Source organism: Plectrocnemia conspersa, unplaced genomic scaffold, assembly GCF_051122295.1.
Source record: "Plectrocnemia conspersa isolate PC_06_02 unplaced genomic scaffold, ASM5112229v1 ptg000002l, whole genome shotgun sequence".
Taxonomy (NCBI): Eukaryota; Metazoa; Arthropoda; class Insecta; order Trichoptera; family Polycentropodidae; genus Plectrocnemia; species Plectrocnemia conspersa.
Genome location: NW_028277166.1, coordinates 2,084,004 through 2,106,494, shown reverse-complemented (window position 1 = coordinate 2,106,494; position 22,491 = coordinate 2,084,004). Strand labels below are relative to the sequence as shown.

At 32.7% G+C, this 22,491-nt stretch overlaps 1 protein-coding gene across 4 annotated transcripts in view; it reads left to right on the top strand.

Annotated features, from left to right (window-relative positions):
* smog (G-protein coupled receptor 158 smog) overlaps positions 1-22,491 on the top strand; it is a 148,708-nt gene that overhangs the window by 35,933 nt on the left and 90,284 nt on the right. For all 4 annotated transcript variants that reach the window (XM_088181306.1, XM_088181304.1, XM_088181305.1 and 1 more), the window contains exons 3-5: positions 6,534-6,728; positions 10,430-10,602; positions 14,490-14,592. In XM_088181306.1, the coding sequence (XP_088037432.1) occupies positions 6,534-6,728; positions 10,430-10,602; positions 14,490-14,592 (471 nt within the window). The remainder of the gene's footprint in view (positions 1-6,533; positions 6,729-10,429; positions 10,603-14,489; positions 14,593-22,491) is intronic.

Sequence of the window (22,491 nt, the reverse complement as noted above, 5' to 3'; positions counted from 1 at the left end):
GTACTGGCTTGTGTATTTTATTCACTCAAAATGCGGCAATTTTACTTGTTAAAGTAGCCATTTAACCAAAAATGTGCCTCATAACTAAACAACATTTTGTGGTGAATATTAGAATTAAGCACAATCTCTTTTTTGGTCAATTCACCGAGCGTACGACGCACACGATGGTCAAGCGGCTTCTACGAGCTGGATTTTGTAAACTTGTAAATCAAGATCTCTCCACAAAATCTTTCATGAAGTGGATGGACACAGCTCCAATTACTGTGCGCGATGGCGAATCGTCTCATTAGGGTCCTTCTCAATAATACGCTCTACAGCAGAAACAACTTCTTCGGTACGCACTGTACGACGTCTCTGCGGATGTGTATTATCAATTAGAGTATGCGCGGGGCGAAAACGATCTATGGTTATTTGAATTACTTGCTCGGATGGACGTTTTATTTTTTTTTTAATTTTCAATTCACTGACTTGACCAATTCGGCGCACATTCCATCGTTCACCTGAGGGAAGTGCCTCGTTTGCCTCACCCTCGTATCGGCTTTGCTACATACGTATATGTAGTATTGTACAACGTTGTAGTAAATGAATATACCTAATACTTTGTAGACAAAAATTAAATAATTTACGTAGAAATATTATATAAATTAAATTTAACTAAATTATTAGCTTTGTTATGGAGGCGTTAGTAAATTTGTCCTCTATTTGGTACGTTTTATTGCGCTGTTTTCATTAAGCCCCGATGTCGCCTTGAAGACATCGGGCATAGTAGTAGTAGTTGTAGTTGTAGAATGATGATGCGGGCTCGCTACATAAAAAAGACCGTTCGGTACACGCATAAAAGCGTTTGGTTTATGACTAAAGTCGGCGGGGCGATCGAAAGTCGACGCTTTCCGTCCATTGCCGAATCAATTTCGTGAGATTGGCTCTGCGCGCCTGTAAAATAAATTGCCGCTAGATTTACGCCAGCGTATGCGTAAAGCGTATCTATTGTGGTACAGACGGACCCAACTATATTACCAATTTTTTTTATGAATACAGAAAATATATTTTCCAGTAGATTTGCTGTATGTAAATGGATCAAGCAATTATTATTATTTTTTTATCTTTATGCTTATGCCATTATGCGTGATCGTCTCGTTTTTTAAATCACATTTACTCAACCTCTGTGAGAATTCACGATCCTAAGACTGCTAATACCGAGCATAGAAAAGTTTTTATGTACTCCATCCAACTAACGCAGTAGTGATATACATATTTTTTAGAGTTTCTAAGTACTATATAAAAGGTGTTTTTTTTGGAGGTTTGTTTTTCGTATTGGCAACACTTTTTCAAGGGATTCGTGCTCAGTTTGGTTTGCCATTTCACCATGAATAGACTTACGCAAGAACGACGCTTGCAAAATATGCAAATTTATTTGGGAAATCGTGGTTACCGTGCGCTACGTCCATTTTACGGTTGACATAAGAGTCCATCCAAGCAAGTAATTTGAATAACCATGGATCATTTTCGCACCACGCATACTGTAATTGATAATACGCGTCCGCAGAGACGTCGTACAGTGCGCATCGAAGAAATTGTTTCTGCTGTGGAGTATAGTATTGAGGAGGACCCGAATGAGTCGATACGCCATCGTGCACAGCAGTTGGAGCTGTGTCCATCCACTTTATGGAAAATTTTGCGGAAAGATCTTGATTTATAAGCTTACAAGATCCGGCTTGTACAATAATTAAAGCCGCTTGATTTCACCATAAAATTTTGTTTAGTGATAAGGCTCATATTTGTTTGAATGGCTGCGCTAACCAGCAAAATTTCCGCATTTGGAGTGAAGAAAATCTACAAGTTATTACTGAGACGCCGTTAGATCTACAAAAAGTCACTGTTTGGTGTGATCAATGGGCGGGTGGGATCATAGGTCCATATTTCTTCAAAAATTATGCCGGACAGAACGTTACAGTCAATGGAGAGCCATATAGATCCATGATTACTGATGTTTTCATTTCCCAATTGAATGGCATTAATGTGGAAGAGTTTTGGTTTCAACAAGACGGCGCAACATGCCACAATCAATTTATTGAAGGAAAAATTCGATGAGCGCAAAATTTTGTGTAATGAACCTGTGAATTTAACACCTTTCGATTATTTTCTGTGGGAATATGTGAATTTGTTAGTCTACGCCGATAAACCAAAGACGATGGTCGGCTTGGAAGCCAACATTCGCCGCGTTATTGCCGATATACGGCGCCAGCTGCTCGAAAATTGGACTTCCAGATTACGATTTATTCGAGTGGCGCACATGTGCTATCATGGCCGTTTTTACGATTTTTATGTGTTTCATTAAATTTTAAAGTTCTATACCTTTAAAAAACAACCCTTTATATATATAATATACTGTGGAATCTATAGTACGTTGGCATTATTAAAGTGGAAATAACGTAATTGAAGCGTACAAAAGTATATCGACAATATCAAAAATTACTGATTAAATTGTTACACATCGGAAGCTTTAAGAAATAGATAACGAAAGGATATATATTTTTATTTTTAAATATAAATCACGAATTAGTAGTGGAGCGTATCGTTGTGCAAAATAAAAGAAGTACTTGCTTTTAATTCTTTGTTATTTATGAAAACAGTAACAAGAACCTTGGCATTCGATCAAACTTGACGAGCTTTTTTAATTTGAAAAGCGGTTATATTGAAACATTAGGTTTTACACTAAGAACCGTAATTTGTCATCTGTTAGGATGCTGTTTTTGTTAAAGTTAAATATCAACAGCCTTCAGAATAAATTAGGTTGCTAATTGTTTCATATCTAGGCGAATAAAAATACTGTTGCCTTCTATCGGCTCGGGATCTAGAGAAGGGTGAAGCAAATATCTTTGGGAGTTAACTGCTTCTAAAATATAGTATTAAATAGTTCAAAAACCGACGTATTTTGTCAAATTAAGACAAAAAGTTTTAATGAATCGTATTATATTTTTACGCTCTTCTATACATACATTTGTAGTGTATGTATTTACACGTTTTACTAGTCGTGAATCTCAGTAAAGGGTTTGTCTTTACTTAGGACGGCGTTTTATGTCCTCAGTATACAGATCGATTACTCAAACCAAAATCATATACAGTGAACTTAAATCAGCGGTTTTTTGTATTATTTGATAGGATTATATAAAATGTTTAGCAATATAGTACAACTTTTATTAGAGAAATATTTGCATTCTTAGGGAAAAAATGTTTTATTATATTAAAATAATCTGTAATAAGGTTTGAAACAATTTGTTTGTTGCCTTTTATAAGCAAAATAAATTTTCATGAGAATAAATCGACCTTAAATACTTGTGTTAAATCAAAAGAAAATGTTCGCTAAATACTCCATTGTTGCAAGCTTGAAATATTTACAACTTAAAAGCAACATAAAATGGAAATCCTCCAATAAAGTTTCACAATGCCATAAATAGCTTCAATACTCGTAAATCTTTTACACTTTCAAGAGTGAAACGTTTTATTTTTTCAACCGTATTCATACCGAATGTGCCGAAGAAGCAATTTATATTATTGCACTTAAAATGTATTTATTCGATTTTATATTTACATAAATATGAAATAAAGTTCAAAGTTTACGATACAAAATAAAGTATATGATGTCATTTATTTGTAACGCTAGTTCAAGCATTATTTTTTAATTATATTTCTTAAACTTAAAAGCGTTACATATTAAAAAATCAAATCAAGATAAAAAATATATGCTGAGCGTCGAAAATTTATTGGTAATTAAATAAATTTATTGGTAACTAAATAAATAAATTTATTAAAATGTACCGTCTATCGTTGTTCGTGCAACGTCTTCCTCTTCTAAATATAAAGATTTACGTTATATTTTTGGAATAATCCTTTATTTAATTTTATAATGTTGCCTAAAGTACGTATACACGGAGGTTGTATAGTTAGATCTATTAAAATTTTACTTAAATTTATACATTGTGTATATACTACACTTCGATCTTATCGAAGTTTGTAAACTTAACGGGTTCAGGTTAAAGGTCTTTTGTGTACACCGTCTACTTTGGTTATAATTTGCGAACTTCCTGATTTAAATAGTGGTAGAGTAGCATTCGATTTCAATTTGCAACTATTTTATTTGAGTTTAATTTAATTGAAATATAGAGTTAGAATTAGAAAACTACTAAAAATGGTGTTGAAATTTATTTTAAATTTGTACTGCTTATAGTAATTATGTTATAAAGAGGCACAGTCTTGTTATGATTATTATAATTTTAGGCAAAAATTAAAAATGAATGATTATCTTAAATAATAGGATTAAAGTTAAACTTTTTTAACATAAGTACAATAAAATTATATTTTTCTAAAAAATATGTATATGACTAGTTCTTTAGAATTTTTACATGAACTTAACCGCTTTGTCCATCCCTTTTTGTATATTAACCCTGGACAAACGTACAATAGGTCCGAAAACACTAAAGCCGCACACATGCGGGCCTCGGGGTGCAATTTTTCCCCCCCATTTAGTCCGGATAGTCGCAGCGCGCCCGTCCGAGTAATTAGATTTGTCGTTCCACTGATGACGCGGCTGTTCGAGAATAATTCTCCAACACAGTTCCATTAAAACAATTAATTTGAGCTAGTAAGAGCTAACTTTTCAATTAATACGAAAGCCGCATGTACTGACCGGTGTGCAGTACTAAAACGATGGAAAACACAGGTGTGGGTTAGCGCAGTGGAAATTGTTTTGTTCACTTCAATATATGAGTACCCTTAAAATTTAATTATGTTTCACTGTATAAATATATTATTATACCATAATAATTTAAGATATGCGTAGTTTATTCCAAGGACCATGCTTAATTCATAGATATAAAAAAATTGTATTCTAAGATAAAAAAAAATTGAGTTAGTATTCGAATGTTAAATGTAAGATATCGGATATTGGCCGGCGGTAACTTACTTCGTACGCCAACCGATCGAAATATAGCTATGACTCCACCGTTCGACTTGTTTGCCTTTGTGCCAATTATATCTTGGGTCGTGTTTTTATTGCAAGTTTGCTTTTAAAAGTAATAGTTAAATAGATTTTACAGTTATTTTAAAAATATACATTTCACCGATATACATATTAAATTTAATAAGAGGGTTGCTCCGAAAGCGTCGTAGCAGACGGTCGGGAGCAATGTAGCGAAGTCCTCGTAGAGTTGAAATTATAAAAGTTTTGAGTTTCTCTGGTTTTTGCCGGTCGAAATTAATGGCTCTCTTTGCCCACTCAAATCTTTGATTGTGCAAGTCCCGATTTGAAAGGTCTTTTATACCTTTCTTTAATATACCTATTATTGCATAGCCCCACTAACGGAGCAGGAGTATATATTTCGGGTAGCCCTTTATAAACAAAACTATTGTGGTATTTTCCTAATGATATTAAAAATACGTTTATTAATACTGAACTAGAAAATATGTATTTATCAACTAAATAAATAATAATAAACAAGTAAGTTTTAAATTTCTTAAGACTTTTGGGTGCATCGTATACAGTGAAATCTTTTTATAACGAATACCGAAATAACGAAATTCCCGGTATAACGAATCTTCAATTTGCCCCCGAAAAACTTTCATACAAAATGTTTTCATTGTAACGAAGACTGATCTCAGTATAACGAAATATTTCGTTTATTTAATTAAAAATAATGTACATGTAAATTATTACTTTTAAAATTACTTAAAATTAAGTTGAAAATCCATTTCAACAAAAAACATAGTGATACTATCGATGATTCAAGTAATATACTAATATTTTTATTAACTGTAGAAAATTTATACGTGGAATACTTTTAGAAAAACAAAGTATTGTGAAAGTAAAAATGCTTTATAAATATATTTTATTACATAAAAAACATTTAAATAGAATACAACGTTGAATTTATAAATTATATACTTGCTTCATTTTTGTGACAAAATTGTTGTAGTAAAAATGTCATTGTTCATTGCTAAAGTATATACCAACATTTTGTTTAGTATAAATAAATCTTTTCATTTTATTGTTATTAAATAAATAATTTTATTATTAATTAAACCACGAATAAAAAGCGCTATATTCACAACTATATAACATTTTCTTAATATTGAACTTCATAGTTAAAATTTAACTATATATTATACAACCAACCTATTCGCTCAACTAACAGTTTTAGTATCTTGGCCATAAATTTAGCGCCGCGCCTTTGAATTTTTAACTGAGTCCCTCTCTTTATTCATTATTAAGCGCCAATAAAGTATATATGGCAACACTTTGCGCTTCGAGCACCTGCCTGTTGGGTCGAGCTCAACTTGTTTGATACAAAAGTTTCCATGGTGTGCTTGTTTGGCTATTACACTTCTGCTACAAGGCAACTTGGAATTAGGTCAGGCTTGAGACTCGCGGGAATTCTTGATAATCGATTTATAAACCTGTGATGCGTCTTCATTGTAACCAAAACTTTCGGTAATGAATAAGTGAATTTACTAATGATTTTTATGTATGTTTACAGACTGCAGCCCAGGACAGAAAGGTGGCAGCTGAGCTAGCAGCAGGTCTCGCTAAACTGGTCGCCAGGGGATTTGGCAACTCTGAGCGAGCAGCAGCTTTAGCTCGCAGTATTCTTTCCACCAAGACAAATCTGCATGCCATTGCATTAGGAGTGCCACAAATTAACTTAGGAATGTTACACTTCAGAAACCATTTGGTGAGTAATTATCAAATAAAATGTTACTGTACTATGTAAAATACATAAAAAAACATCTAGCAGTATTTAAAACTCATTAGCGTCATATCGGATGTTGTTCTTATATTGTAAATGGATAATACAAAAGATCATAAGCTACGAGTTCATTTTATTATTATTTAATTTCGTTGTCTCAAGTGATCATGACGGACTTGAGTTAAAATCCGTTGGTTCCGTGGCAGACTTTTTACTGCTTTCTGTACTTCGTCTAAGGTTGTGCCTTTACAGAGTTGATATTTTCATATACTAAAATTCTATCATTCGCATTGAAATGTTTCAGTTGTTTAAAATAAATGTTTCAGGCATTGATTTTTTCTTTCTAGAGTTAGATATACATGTATTTTAACTATAGTTAAATAATGATCTTAAGTCACATTGACTCCATGGTATGATCTAAGGTTCATACATGTCTCGCATTGATCAAAACATGGGCAATTCGCTTTACATGTTTTCCGTCAGCATGTCTTTGTGTGAGAATAGTATATCACCAATATACAAAACTTGTGCCAATACCATTATATATGTTATAAATATTGTTTTGATAAAGATAGATAATTTTCCTACCTTGACATTTATAATATCTAAATCATTTCTTTTTCTTAATTCGTCATAAAGGAATTCTTTCAATGTAGCATATTTGTCTTCTGTTAATTTTTTATATAGAAACAAGTAATCAAACCCATTTTGACATATGCTTGCTTGGTGTGGAGTAACAAATACCAACAACTAAAGAATGTTGTCATTTTCAATATAGAACATTTTATATAATATTTTTGCGTAACAAACTAATCCACTTCTTTTTTTTGCCGCGGAGCTTGGTGCTTGGTCCCACCCACTTCCTCAAGCCGTGTGTAAGCCCTTAATTATCGGCTTATTAGCGACCCTTACTTGAGCACAATTGCTTCAAATCAGTGACGATAGTCCACTGCCAAATCTCAACCTGAGCCGATCGGAAAATGCAATAAAAACATCCTGTCATTTTTATAAAAATATTTTACATAATTAATCTTGTGTATTTGATAAAATTAATCTTAAATTTAAATATAAGCAAAAACTGCCAAAGCACATATTGCTTTAGGGACTAAAAACACAATTAAATTGTTACAGATCTTCAGCTAAATATGCTTAAATTAAAACTTAACTTATTGTTTCCCTCCGTTAAGCTATAACTATACTATATTTGCGTTAACACAGTCAGTTCGAGAGCTATCTATTTCATCATTATTAATAATTAAGAAAGAGATGACATGTTTGGGTTTACACTACTATTAGTTATAAAGCACAAGATACGTTCGATATACTTTTCAATATTCCAATTGATTAATAAATATTAAAAATATAGTAATGATTTTAGTATATTATATAAAGTATAAGATGTAGTATATAACTCTAACAATGACATATCTATGAAAATAAAAAATCAAGAATAATAAAAGTCATGGCTTGAAATTTTGGTTTTTCATGCCTACCAAAAAAAGAAGAAGAATTGCAGCAGAAAAATTATAAATGTGATTAAAAAAATTTGAAAAGTAAAAAAACGGACAAATTATACAAAAACTATAACCATTATTTATATTAACCTACAGTCATGATGATGCCCTTAAAATAAATGTGTCATATGAAAGTTAAAATTGAAACCCTGAGAAGTAATAAATTAATTCTGTAATGCAAAAAGTGTAAAAAATATTGACACATGCAAAAATTCCGCAGAAGAGAGACAAAATGCATTAAATATGCAGGACATACAAAGCCTGTTTGCTCAAACCGAGATCAAAATCATCCTGCGCACTATAGAGACAAAAATAAACTAAGAAATTAAAACAAAGAAGGGATGAAACAACCAATAACACTTATCTCTAACAAAGAAAGAATCATGTGTTCAAATAGCCGAAAAGAGCGTAAATCAGCGAAAGCAAAACCAGTTCGAACACCTTAGTCAGAAGATATTGCAAACTTCATTGGAAAATTTTGAAGCTATTAAGAAAAGAATTAATACTAACTTAAAACTCCAATGATGTCAAAAATGTAAGAATAGCAACATGGAACGCTAATGGTTTACTGAACAGAAGAGAAGAACTACAATTTTTTTTAGATATTAAAAAAAATAATATATATCTCATTTTAAAGACAGACTTTACAAAGTTATCTTACATAAAGATCAGAGGCTATAAAATATATCATACATTACACCCGAAAAATATAGCAGGAGAAGGTAGCGCTATCATAATCAAACAAAGTATTGCCCATTATGAAGAACGGCAAATACAGATTATGAAATTCAGTTTCCAATAATAGGAATTAACTCAACTAGACAAAATATATCGATTAGAGCTATACATTTTTTCTGAACCTCCTACATTATCTTAGTGAAGGATACATTGTGCGAGGGGATTAAAATGCCATTAATAGTGACTTAGGTGTCAAAGACGTCGCCAGTTCTATAAAATGTTTTGCTGCTAAACATGAAACGAGGGTCTAATAGCACGTCAACATCTAGGCAGCTAAACTCCTCAATGTGGATAACTTGAAAATATGGCTGAAGAGTACTCATTTAGTATTTATGGCATAGTGTAGAGCAGAAAACGTTTGGATGGCTATGTGTAAATATAGTGCTTACCACATTAGTTATTAAATATAGAGTAAAATTGATGTTGCCCATAAAAACCAGTGTACCTAGATTTTTTTCTTTTCATGGATGAATATCAGGATAATATAAGGTTGTACATATTAGCTAATTCAGCTCAACTACATTAAGCTACTTCAGCTCATAGAGAATATCTTATATGTATTAAAATAATATTATTACATCGTTTTCTTTATTGTATAATATTTTAGAGTTGAGGAAAGGGATTCGCTCTTTCGTTCTTGAATGTCGGTTAATTTGATGATAAGGGCGGAAAGAAAATACAGTTGGACTGTATGTTGCGTAGCCCTAAAAATTAGAACATTTCGAAGGGGTAATTATATAATATATTATATAGGGCAAATATTTATTTAGTTATCATTTAAGCCCATTATTGATTAAAATTAATCTAAAGGTTAGAAACACTAAAAAAATTACCTAAAATAAATTTACTTAATGTACTGTAATATTAAAAATAAACATAATACTGTTTTATATAAAAAGACTGTAAATCATAATTTTATTCAGAGAAAGTCATTTGAAAAATACGATTTTACAAAAATATGTAATCAAACATAATCATAGTTACAATACTATGCTCTACTTTGCTTCTGTATATATAGTAGACCCCCCAATAACACGGTAAATTAGGGACGTGCCCGTTACTTTATGTGTGAGTAAGGCAATAGGAGGATCTCTCATCACACTCAGCTGATTCGTACGTACGTATTGCAGAAAAATGTATGAGTATTTTCCAATCCCCCAACTGCACGTGTTATTGGGGGGTCTACTGTACATACAAATATTTATTAAAATATTTTTTTCTTAAGCTTCATAAAATTGTAAGATATGAATGATTTGAATATTTTTTTTAAATACACAAATAGTTAAAACCTTAAAAATCCAGAAAGTGGAATTTACGTAGTTTTATATAAAATACAATTTTGCATTTAAAAATCGGCTTCTTTATGATCCTATGGGTTTGCACTGTATATAGTTTGGCCTCTGAGTTAACAACTTTACTTCTGCATTGTTCCAGATAATATTCCAGCGCAACAACTCGATAACTTTAGAGAGGTATTGGCGCGCATTGGCAGCTTCCTGGAACAAAACCGACGGGATCTGGGCACCACCTTTTCTAGACTGCAACCAAAACAATACTCCAATCTTGCTGCACGGCTTTTCAATATCGCTCACGGTGGACGAACAGAGGTGAGACATTTATAATCCGATGAAACTTCTTGAAAAAGCAACAATTTGCCAGAGCTCTTGTCGCGACGTGGCATTGAACCAGAAAAAGGTTACAGCTAATTTTAGTTACTCAGTTGAGTAAATGTAGGACAATGGCTGGGGTATTTTCGACGTGTATTTATATATAGAAGCGAATTATTACCAAACTGCTGGAGCGAACGCGAGCTTTTACTATCGTCACGCTCAAATGTCTTTAGGTATTGGCGTGAGCGCTTTTCGACGAGCTTTTAGCACGGAATGTACTGATTTTTCATGGAAAAATAATGTGTCAATGTACGGAATGACATAATTTTTGCGTTGAACTTTAAAGCTTTGTAAACATATAAAATGTGCTGAATTAAAAAAAAAACTCAATTATTAAAATGTTCGGAAACTGCATTTGGATCATCCTTTACATACATATGATATTATTTTGTGGCACCTCGGTTCTGAAGTTGGTCCCGCTAGCTTGTGCATTCACCAGATTTTAAATAAATCTCAATGTAAATATTTCCGCAACTTATCAAACGCCCCTCGCCGGCTCATTCGTTTTTTACGAGACACGCATTTAGGGCAGAAACGGCCCGTATAAATCATCCGCCCATACAAATAGAGTCAAATTGTTCAAAATTCCCGGTACCGGAACGCTCCGTTCGCAGGGCAGTTCCGCGCTGTTTATTCATCCCCGTTGTAAAGGCTTCCGCCGACCGGGGGGCGGAGGCGCACGTTCGGCGCGACGCCCTCCAGGGTCGAATTTGCGCCGAGACGACCCGAGACCATAAATTCGGTCGGCTCGGATTTGGCGAGCACCAACTTTTTTCGACAACGAAAACATAAACGCCACCTATGGCCTCCTCGGTGAAAAGAGGGAGAGGAGACACTACAGGGCGGATATAAATCCGCAGCGAATTTAGTCGAGTGCTAGGGGGTTGATGAAAAATATATATGTATAGTAATATTGCAAAGCGTGTGAAGAGACTTTTTTTCGTCGTTTAGCAAAATTAATGGTAGGCAGAGAATTTGGTGAAAGGTAATCTGAATAAAATGTTTGTTGTATTATTTTATATTGTTAACGAATCTTAACGTTATTGAGCTCTTCGCGTTGATGGTGACAAAGAGAAAGATTGCAATAACATTTATTTTTTGTAAAGCACTTGAATCAATTTGCTATCTAATATTTTACAATATACAGGTCTTTGATATTAGATATTTGTTCAGTACTTGTTCTTAAGTGCATGTCGTGGAGCGAAGTAGTAGTCCGAGCGTTGAGGCTTAGTGAACTCAAGTGTATCTAGTCGGGTTTTGTGTTGTGTTATGCTTGCACTACACTCTCTAAAAGTTGGCCAAGGTTGGCCAAGGACGGAGAATATAGTGGGTTACTTCGGTCGAGTTCGGTTCTGCCCGCCCTAAAATCTCTCGGAAGTTATCGAGAATGGGAAGTAAAGTGGGGATAATTCAGTCAACTTTGCCAGCTTCGAGCGCTTCCGAACATTGTCGGCAAACGGACCGAAGTCGGAGCTGCTCTTTCGAGCGCGAGCTGTGAGATACTTCCCCTTTCGCTCTCTCGCGTGTTAAGTGACAAGAGAGAGAGAGATAATGATATGGTGCGTCGCAAACTGAGATAGAACGAGCTACTCGGTTCAATTTCAGTATGCGCGTACGCGTTCTATGGTTAACACGCATGTCGAGCGCTGCATAGTGACCAAGTTATAATACCACATGCTTATCGGGGACTTCAACAGACTCTTACTGACTTCTTCGAATATTTTAGGGCACCAAAAAGGATTAATTATATTTTTGATAGTATATTCTTCTAACAGATATCGTTATTATATTTTTTTTCATATAAAATTAAATAAGTAAAAAATAATAAGTGGTACTTTTTTTTATTTAAAAAATCGTTTCGAATATCCTTTTGTATTTTTCTAGATCGGCTTATATAAATGTCACACTATAACGAATTCTTATTTAGAATCGATGGCAACAGATGTGGTGTTCGTATTCTGAAGTATTACTTTTATGCCTTATGGCATTTTGCAAAAGCCGACAAAGATTTTGATATTGTATTAGTGAGGGCTCACACAAACTTTTATAATTATCAGTAGCGTAATTTTAATATTATGACAATTTAAAAATTGCGATTATTTGGCACATTTTTCGATCGCGTGCAAATATGTCAGCTGTACGTGACAAAAGCCGCCGTCCGGATGGCATATGAAATTTGCGGCAGTGTGGTCGCTTACTCGAGTTCCAGTGAGGACAACTTCCAGAGAGTGTATTTCAGGCATTATATTCACCGTAGTGTAAGCCGCAGTAAGCTACGTTGAAGGGGATTGTAAGAATGCTGGCGTACTTCTCGACGCGACGACTGATAGGCCCGCGGAATTTCAGACTCGCGTGTGGCGTGTCTCTTGACTTATGTTCTGTAAGAGTTGCTACAATATCAAATTTTAGACAACATCAAATAGCACCCACTCTTTTTAATCATTTGAGTCTTAAATGTTAAAGATAAGATAATGAAATTTTAATGGCACCGTCATTGTCTGAAATTATAGTGAAGCAAAGCTTTTTTTGAGAGTTTAGATATAATTTCTTAGATTACTCTATAATAAGTAGTAAATATTTATATTTCGGTAGAATAGTTACAGGCAATATTTGAGTTTTCGTTGCCTATATTTTGATTATCTGAATTTTTGTCATGTTTTCATATCTACTTTTACTTGGCGGTTTTAATTTTATTTATAAATTTTAAAATTTTATATGTTGTAGTTGTTTATAGCTAATTTCTAATATCTCTTTAATTGTTTCATTCATATTAATATTTAAGTGCATGTATAATAAAATAAACAACATATATCCACAATTTTATTTGATAATATTTAAACATATAAACTTACCGTAAATGACTTGGTTTGTGAAAATACCAGCAGATATACTTTATATTTACTATCAATAGTCAGTGTACAAAAACATATACACGCAAAATTTATGTGATTACTAATAACAGACCGGAATAAAATAAATAAAACACGGATTTGATATGCGTTTCGGGGTATTTATTTTTATATAACACTGTTATAAATTATTAATATTGTGCAAAAATTAGCTGTCATGTTTAACAAAAATCATGTTAAACTCTGGATTCCAGAAATCGTAGCTGGAGCAAGGTGGACGTGAAGAGGGAAGCGGCTGCTTTTTTGGTGGTCAATGTAGCAGAAACTTGCGTTTCAAGTCAGTTCTTGATGAAGTGGAAGGTCGTTGGGCCCACGCCCTCCTTCCAAGATCGCATCAGGCTCAAGACATCACTATCCTTTTTGGAGACGGAAGTTCTTGATGAAGTGCTAAATGATGCAGTTTTTACCGTTAATGTTTCTAGCTATTTTGCTTAATTCGACAGATGTACTTCCGCAGGATACCTAAAACGTATCCGATTTATCATATTTTTTAAGTCAAAAATACGTATTATATGTATATGTTTATTAACTATAGTGATGCTAGTTTTATATAAAAAAAATGTTAAACTTATCAAAGAACCCTCGCAAAACGTTTCCTATTTGCTTCGGCTTAGATTTGTATGTTTTGAATAACCATAGGGCGTCTTAGAAAGGAAATGGCTCACATTTATGATTTATTTGAATAGTAAAACTCTCATAAAAGTTTTTTTAGTGGTTGAGGTTTGATACTATTGATTTTTTAGTGCTCTATTTAATGGCATAAATCTTGTTTTTAAAAAACGTATTTATTATATTAATGGTTTCTTTTGTTTGTTTTATAACAATTTACGTTTCTAACGACTCATTATGGTAAACTGTTTTCCTTTACGTAACATTTAAAATTGTTTCTAACTGTCTTGTTTATTTTATTTTTAGAGCTGCTGCAGCTATTTTTATTCCTCTTCATCTTGATCAGTGTGAGCCAGCTTTAGCTGAATTGTTCGGTGGACCACATAGATGCGATGCTGAAACGACAACGGTAAATATAATATATTTATTTTTTTTAATTAGAAATAATTAGTTAATTAGTTAATGGCTATTATTGAAACAATAAAACACGCGCGTTACAAAATTATTTTTTTAGTGCTTATATAAATATAAATGATCGATTATTTCGAGTACGGATTCTTGATTTTAAAGAAGAGCTACTGAATAATTTAGAGCAATGTTTATATTGCGTCATAAATACCAGTGATCACTCAAACATAAGTTCAAAATCAAGTTTAAAATTAATTATTTTTATTCTGTTGTAACGATCGATTACAGACGTTGGCAACCACCTTATTGATTTGTTATAAATAATCCTTACGGTCCTTTGCTGATCGAAACACTTCTTCTGCTGCTAAAGGTGTATATATTTCGCAACAGCGACATCCTCTTTCTTTCAATCCATTTTTAGTTATGAAAAATTCATATTTTTGACCTCAGATTATGTATTAGAAGTACTTCATGTTATTTCGTTTGATGCTTAAAAACAGTTTTTGATCACATCCTATCTTGAGAAGAACTGAGTCATAAGAGACTCTCTTAGTTCATGAAACTTTTAGGATACTTCTATAACGCCACATTTCAAATGCTTCTAATCGATTGTATTATTTTAATATTTAAAGTCCAGGTTTCCCATTAATATAATAGCACTTATCAGACATTGCACTTTACACATTAAATTTGATCTGAAGATGTAAGTTATGCTTGTTTGCGAGACTAGCTTTAAATTGTAAAAACTGGTTTATATTTATTATTCCTGATTAATTCCTATACAGATTTTTGAGAATAAGCCTTTAAGAATGCTTTCTCAAATGTATTATATAACAGTTTTACGAACTTCGTGGCATCTCTAAAATAGCATTTGAATGTAGATTAGTGCTTCTAGTGTACCCAAGCCATTCCTAAATTCAATTTGTTTCCTGCTTTTAACTTCTTTGGCACATATGTGATTTTTTCCTTTCATCATTTAACACTTTCAAATGTATCTTTCTAAGTAAAAAAATAAATTTCAATCGCTCCCAGTCTTATTTTTTTATTGGGGAAGTTCGTTCAGATTTTTAAAAAATCTGCTGATATCAAATCGAAGCAATTTATTAATTTTTTCTTGACATTTTTAAAGCACATTCTACCCGGGCCCTAAGAAAACAATGATTCCGGGTCTCATGACAAAAATGGCATTTTATATATTTTTTAACTCTTGAATAAATAATAATAGGTGCGAAATCTATGCTACAAATAAATATACAAATTAGCTACCGTTGCGACATATTTTATGCGTAATATTTTAATTAGGCATTAAAAAATAACTACTTATAATATTTATCTGTTTTTTTTGTTGCTCAGTGTTGCCATATAATGAATTTCCAGTCATGAAATCGTGTCATTACAGTGAAAATGCGTTTATTTTATAATAATATTTAGAGTCAAAATCGAATAAAGTACATCTAAACCGAATTTTGACCAATAGGAGAGCGCAAAAAAACAATTATCCCTTCTCAGAAGTCAAAAATCCACGCCAAAAGCAATAAAATCGTGCCGTCACCGTCGCAGTGGGAACGCTCGTTACCGAGCGTTCCCACTGTGACGGCGCCGACACGATTTTATTGCTTTTGACGTGAATTTTTGCCTTCTGAGAAGGGATAATTGATTTTTTTTGCGCTCTCCTATTGATCAAAATTCGGTTTGAATATACTTTGATCAGCCCTCTTATATTAGAAGTCCATAGTAATAATGCTAAGGATAGCTATCGTATTTTTAAAACATAGTGTAATATCGAAATGCAGATAAATTGTGGAGCAATATGTGAGATGCAATGTCTGTCTGTACTTATTCTTCCGCTTATTTTCCCCTGAGAGATGAGTTGTCTTAGTTTGTATTTTGGACTTGACCTAATGAAAGTTCTAAAGCTATAATTAGTTTTAGAAATGTTTGGGTTTGAACACCAAATGGACGTTTCATAACTGTCAAATTTTCATATAAATTTTAGAGCAGAATATTTAATAAATGACGGTATCGAAGGATCCTCAGTAGGTTATTGTATCGGATAAATTTAAGCAGTTTATTAAGTGTTTGAAAATACACAAAAAATCAGTAGGCGTTAAAATTTCATTGAATACAAATTCAAGGACTTCTTTTAAATACACTTGATTCAACATAACTAATACTTATTGCCATAAAAATAATTTCAATGTTCGCGATAAACTATTCACACCAAATACCCTCCGAATTATTACTTAAGCCTACCGTTTCTTAAAGAGTTTCGCCTTTTTTATTATTAATTTCTCAAAAAAACATTCACCTTCACCCGAAAATGCCCTCAGCGGGGGCAGAGCAGGCGCCCCTTTAATCCCGGGATAAGCGCGATCGGGGCAAAGTTAAATTAAATCCCCTCTGCGGCAGGAAATATCTGACTTAGCGTTGACCGGATTCCCTGACACTCGTCTGGAACGGGGTTTACAAACGGGTTCGCGTTCTCATTACGGTCGCCGTTTACAGCATCTGTTGTCTCATCTTGATTGTGGCGACCGAGGGAACTTTTAGGGGCTTTCAGCCACGACCCCAAGGGTCGGCCGGCTTGATATCTGTGAAAATCTAGGATGAAGAAAAAAGTTTGCTAAGCTCTTTTTTTAGTGCTTAGAAAGTATCATATACCGTTGCTTTAAAATATTTATATTTTATATTCATCTTGTTATTTTTGTTTAATTACATTGTGAAATAGTTAGCAGTCCGAGGATATCTTTCTGCTACAGAATCCATAGAATATGCACTTTGAGAGGTAACAAAGAGAATTAGAAACCCTCGACAATTCTCTCCCAATCCGACTTAATAACTGAAAATGGGTCAGAGACTTTCGGAAATCCCTTACTTAGGACATTTTAATCATTTCCCAAGGAAGACATTTGCAATAATGATCAGGACAGTGACAATGAAATTTACGATTTTTTTAATCGTCTCTTTAGATGTAAAATTCATCCGCTAAGGATTCTACAATTTTAATTACTTATTACCCCATCTTGAAAAAAAATCTTTTGCGCTTAACCCTTTGCACTCGTAATTGTTTTCGTACTAGGTATGTCGCCAGCTCGGGAAAAATGAAAAATGTTAAATTCTTTTTAAAAATTAAAATTATATATGTAGAGCATAACTATGAATAAACTAATACCAAAAACGAAGAAATCAGAACAAATACTTGCATTTCTCTAAATAACATTTTAATTTTTTTTGTTCTCTCAAGTACCATTGGTTGGCAATCCATAACAATAAATTAACACAATAGGGTGACGACCCTTTTTAAAATATTTATGGGACCGAAAAATGTTTAAACCATAAATATACACAAATAACAATATGCCGCTCGGTTTTAGGTTTAGATATATCTACCTGCGAACGAAGCCAGCTTACATCGCTCGCAGAATTACAAATTGTACGTTTTTTCCATAATTAAAGAAACCCACAAGATATCTATATTTATATAAACTAATATTATTCTCATCGCCCCATCGAAGGGCAAATGGAACGTTGCAGTTAGTGTCATATTATTTTATATATTTCTTAATTAAAAATAGACAAAACTTTTATTAATAAATAGCTGTATGGTAAATATGTATTTGTTTGTAATTTTATACGACGACGACGGTCAATTGGGCGATGGTTTATTGGGCGACAGAAATTAAAAAAAACTTGCACGCCTTATTTTATTGTAAATATTAATAAAATATACATTAACTATTTATAGGACACCTTGAACAAAGTGGTACATGTATATACCACCAAAATTAAGGTTTATTTTTCCTATGTTTTTTTTTTTAATAATGAACCTAATGTTACAAGAGCACCCGTGATAACGTACATTGGTAGGTCAGTTTACCATTCAATATAAAGTTGACTTAATTTAGAATATTGCAGCCTAAAACGACAAATAAGATATTAATTCATTTTTAAAAAATGTAAATAAAACAAAAATATATGTCCTATAAAGGGTTAAAACAAAAAATTATATTGAAAATTCCAAAAGTTTGTTATCACAGTAATTTATAATTCTCAAAATATAAAAAAATCGCGTAAAGGGTAAAATCTGCGATAAGCACTTATCAGCGCTAGTTCTGGGTTATTATATTTATATATGACTACCCTATCCAGTTTAAAATAGATAACGGTAAAGTATGCGATTTTTGGAAATTCCAAAAGATTGTTCTCACAGTAATTTAAAAGTCTCAAAATATAAAAAAATCGCGTAAAGGGCGAAATCCACGATAAACACTTATCAGCGCTAGTTCTGTGTTATTATATTTTAATATAACAATCCTATCTAATTTAAAATAGATAACTGTAAAATATGCGATTTTTGGGAATTCCAAAAGTTTGTTCTCACAGTAGTTTCCAAGGCTCAAAACATAAAAAAAATTCGCGTAAGGTCCCACTGTAAACATTTTTTTGGTAGGTATTTATTAATTAAAAAGTTAATTAAAAAGTAAAATTACCGACTGTAAAGTGTTTTATGATATCGAGTAACTCTCTTAGATTCTTGAATAAAAAAATCAAACTGTTAAAGTGATTAATTTTATGATTAAATATGCACAAATGATAAGTAAATATACATATACATATATCTTATGTAGGTATATTATATTTTATTTAGACCGAATAATGTTTTCATCTTTTAATTCTTTTCTAAAAAATATTACTTATATTTTCGTATGTATTTAATTACGTTAATTATTTAATTAATTATAAGATCATGATTTGCATCACATTTATTTGTAATGCATTATTATTATATCGCCCAAAAGACCATCGCCCGTTTGTCTGTCGCCCATTTTGAATCGCCCATTTGACTGTCGCCCAATATACGATTATACACTATCATTACAAAATATATCTTCACAATCACTATATTTAGCCATAGCACTATTTTTTCACAATAATATTTAAAAAATAACTTTACAATAACTTCACAATAAAATTACAAAATAAGTAATTAAACAAAATTATCAGTCACTATATATAGTTTCACTTAGACACAAATTACGGACAACCGAGCCACTGTCGAAAACAGAATAGGTAATAAAAACGTCACCGACGCGTGTCAACCGAAAGGCGATCGTCAACTGTTGCCTTTGGGAGAAGCTACGGCAAATCTGCCGTTAAATTTAGTCATCAAAAAAACCCCGACTTATCCCGATAAATAAGCTCTCCCCGGCTTGATTCAGGTAAAAATGATATTTTTTTGATAAGGTATGACTCTTGAAACTCTTGTCTACAACACTGCAAAAACGCCATTCAAAACATGCACAGGAAATACTCAAAAATCGACGTCATATTTCATTAATTGAAATGGTGCGTCTGACGCGCCTGACGAGTAATATAGACCCAAGTACTGGTGCGTCTCACGCACCATACGAGCGGAAAGGGTTAAAAGAATCTTTGGAAAATAGTTTTTTTTAACCGAACAGTTTGCCTTTCACCAATTTTTTCGACGATTTTTACTCGTGATCTTTCTGGGCAGTTGTCTTTCGTTTACTTTCAGAAATTAAAATTTTGACAACGATGAAAAGCGATCTGCGTAATGAATTTAAAATTTAAGCATTTTTATAAATTAGGCTGAATTATATTTCTGCTAGTCTTTGCTGAGTAAAAAAAAGTTCGGCAAAACGCAACGTCTTGCCCTCGCACTATTTAGTCAAAAGGTTTAATTCTGTAGCACGACAATACACAACATATCGTACGATTGAGTTAAGCTATGAAATATTGCCTCACCCAGAAACCCCTGCTAAATGTGCATTTTGTGTTTTCGTTAACTATTGATTTTTGGGTTTCACACCACCGAAAAAATACACATACAAATTAACAATGAGTAGTATTGCAAAGTACTGGCATCATTTTAGATATGGTTTAGAATCAATTGTGTTCTATTGTAATATCTGTAATTATTTATTTTATTATTTTTTTGTATGGAAACGCAAATATTATGATTTAACTTTTCTCTCAATACCTATCCTATGAACATATTATTCGGGGATAAAGACGCCTAAATTCAATGCTCAATGACGTTAAGTTTAGGATACGAAAACTTGCAAATCGCATGTCAGCATCGCGTGCTACACGATCATTATGCGCCGCCATAACGATAAAAGGGTCACCTGGAAAAATCCAACCGAAAAAATACCTACCGTACACACCCACGCGGGAGCTTTGGGCATGAAAGCTCTGTTGAGCCATTTATACGTCGGGGCCGCATTAGGGCCGTGAGGCATTTCGACACGTTCTGGCGCCATTAGGACTTGCTCGTGAACGACACCTGTGCCGAAATGCCATCAAATTATAGCTGAAATTCTGTTACTGGATGGCTGTTTTAACCGACAAACCAACTACTAACATTTATATTTATTTTTTGTAAACGAATGTCGATGGCCTAACACTTAACCAACAATGCACATGTATAAATAAATTAAAGTTGTATAAACAATATTATATAGTGGAGGTGTCAACCACCTGCACTATTCGTAACAATTTAGAGACTATTACGAAACATATAACATCACATCTCGAAAGTAATAAGGCTAACAATGCGAAGAGAGATCTTGGGTTAAATAATTGCGTATTATTTGGAAATATTTCACGCACCACTTATGTTCTGAGATGCTATTCACACGAAAATATCCATAAAACTACCCTTTGTGTGGAAAGGATGCGCAATAAACGACGCTTACTCCTTGGTTTATGACTTCAAATCCACAAAATTATTAAAAAAATAGAAATAATGCTGATCCGTAGTTATCTTTGGCAAGTCGTATTAAGTGAATCGTTAGTTGCATCAGTAAAGTGGTGCTTAAGTTAGTGGAGCGAAGTAGTAGTCCGAGCGTCGAGTGTGTGTATTTTGGGTTGTGCCGCGTTATATGTATACACAGAGGATCGCGATAATGCAGGCGTACTTATCAACAGCTGGCAGCTCCATAGCACTGTTTGCGTTATTTCAGACGCGCGTTTGCCGTGTCTCTTGACTTGTGTTATGTGTGAATCACTATGTAGTTAAATTAAATAATGATGCAAAATAGCGTATATAAAACTTAATGCCATTTTTCATATCAAATCAAATTTTAAATGTACTTAAATAAATTGTTTTTTTTTGGTAACATGCCACTGTCATTTAAGGGCAATTTTTTTGAAATATTTTTGAGATATGTTAGAGATTAGTGAATGTGTGTAAGAAGGCCAATAGATAATGGCGGGATTTAACTAATTAAAAATGACTTTATGTAAAAAAAATAAACTATTGAAATACATATAATATTTGTGCTAAATAAATACGCAATTTATCGTGTTTTTTGTAAAGATAAAAAAGTTTGATTTTTAATAATATCTATTCATGTAGTATCTGCTTACAGATTTACCAAAATTAAGTAGTAATTAAAATCTTTGATTTTATTAGTGTAACTTACAACTCAATATTTATATATTTTTACTTATTGAAATTTATGCCTGCAAAGTAATTTGATTATTTATTAGGTTATAATCAATATTGGGCATTGTGTTTCGTACATTTTAAAATATTAATATATATAGTAGGTACAAAATATTTATTTGTTACTAAAAGCTAACTAAAACATATATCGCATATATAACGCAATATTCAGGCACACTTTTAAATAGTTTTTAATCATTATTAATATTAAATAAAATTTGAAGCTTTTACATATTTGAGGGCTTAACAATAAAAATGTGTAGATTTAGTTTATTTGTGAATAAATATTATTTATAATACTACTTAGTACACAAAAGTTTAAATTTAGCACATCACTTGCGAATGTGTGCTTTTTAATCATCTTTATTAAATAATTGGGTAATTGTACTCACTTATTCATTTTTTATATTATCATTCACATATAAGGTC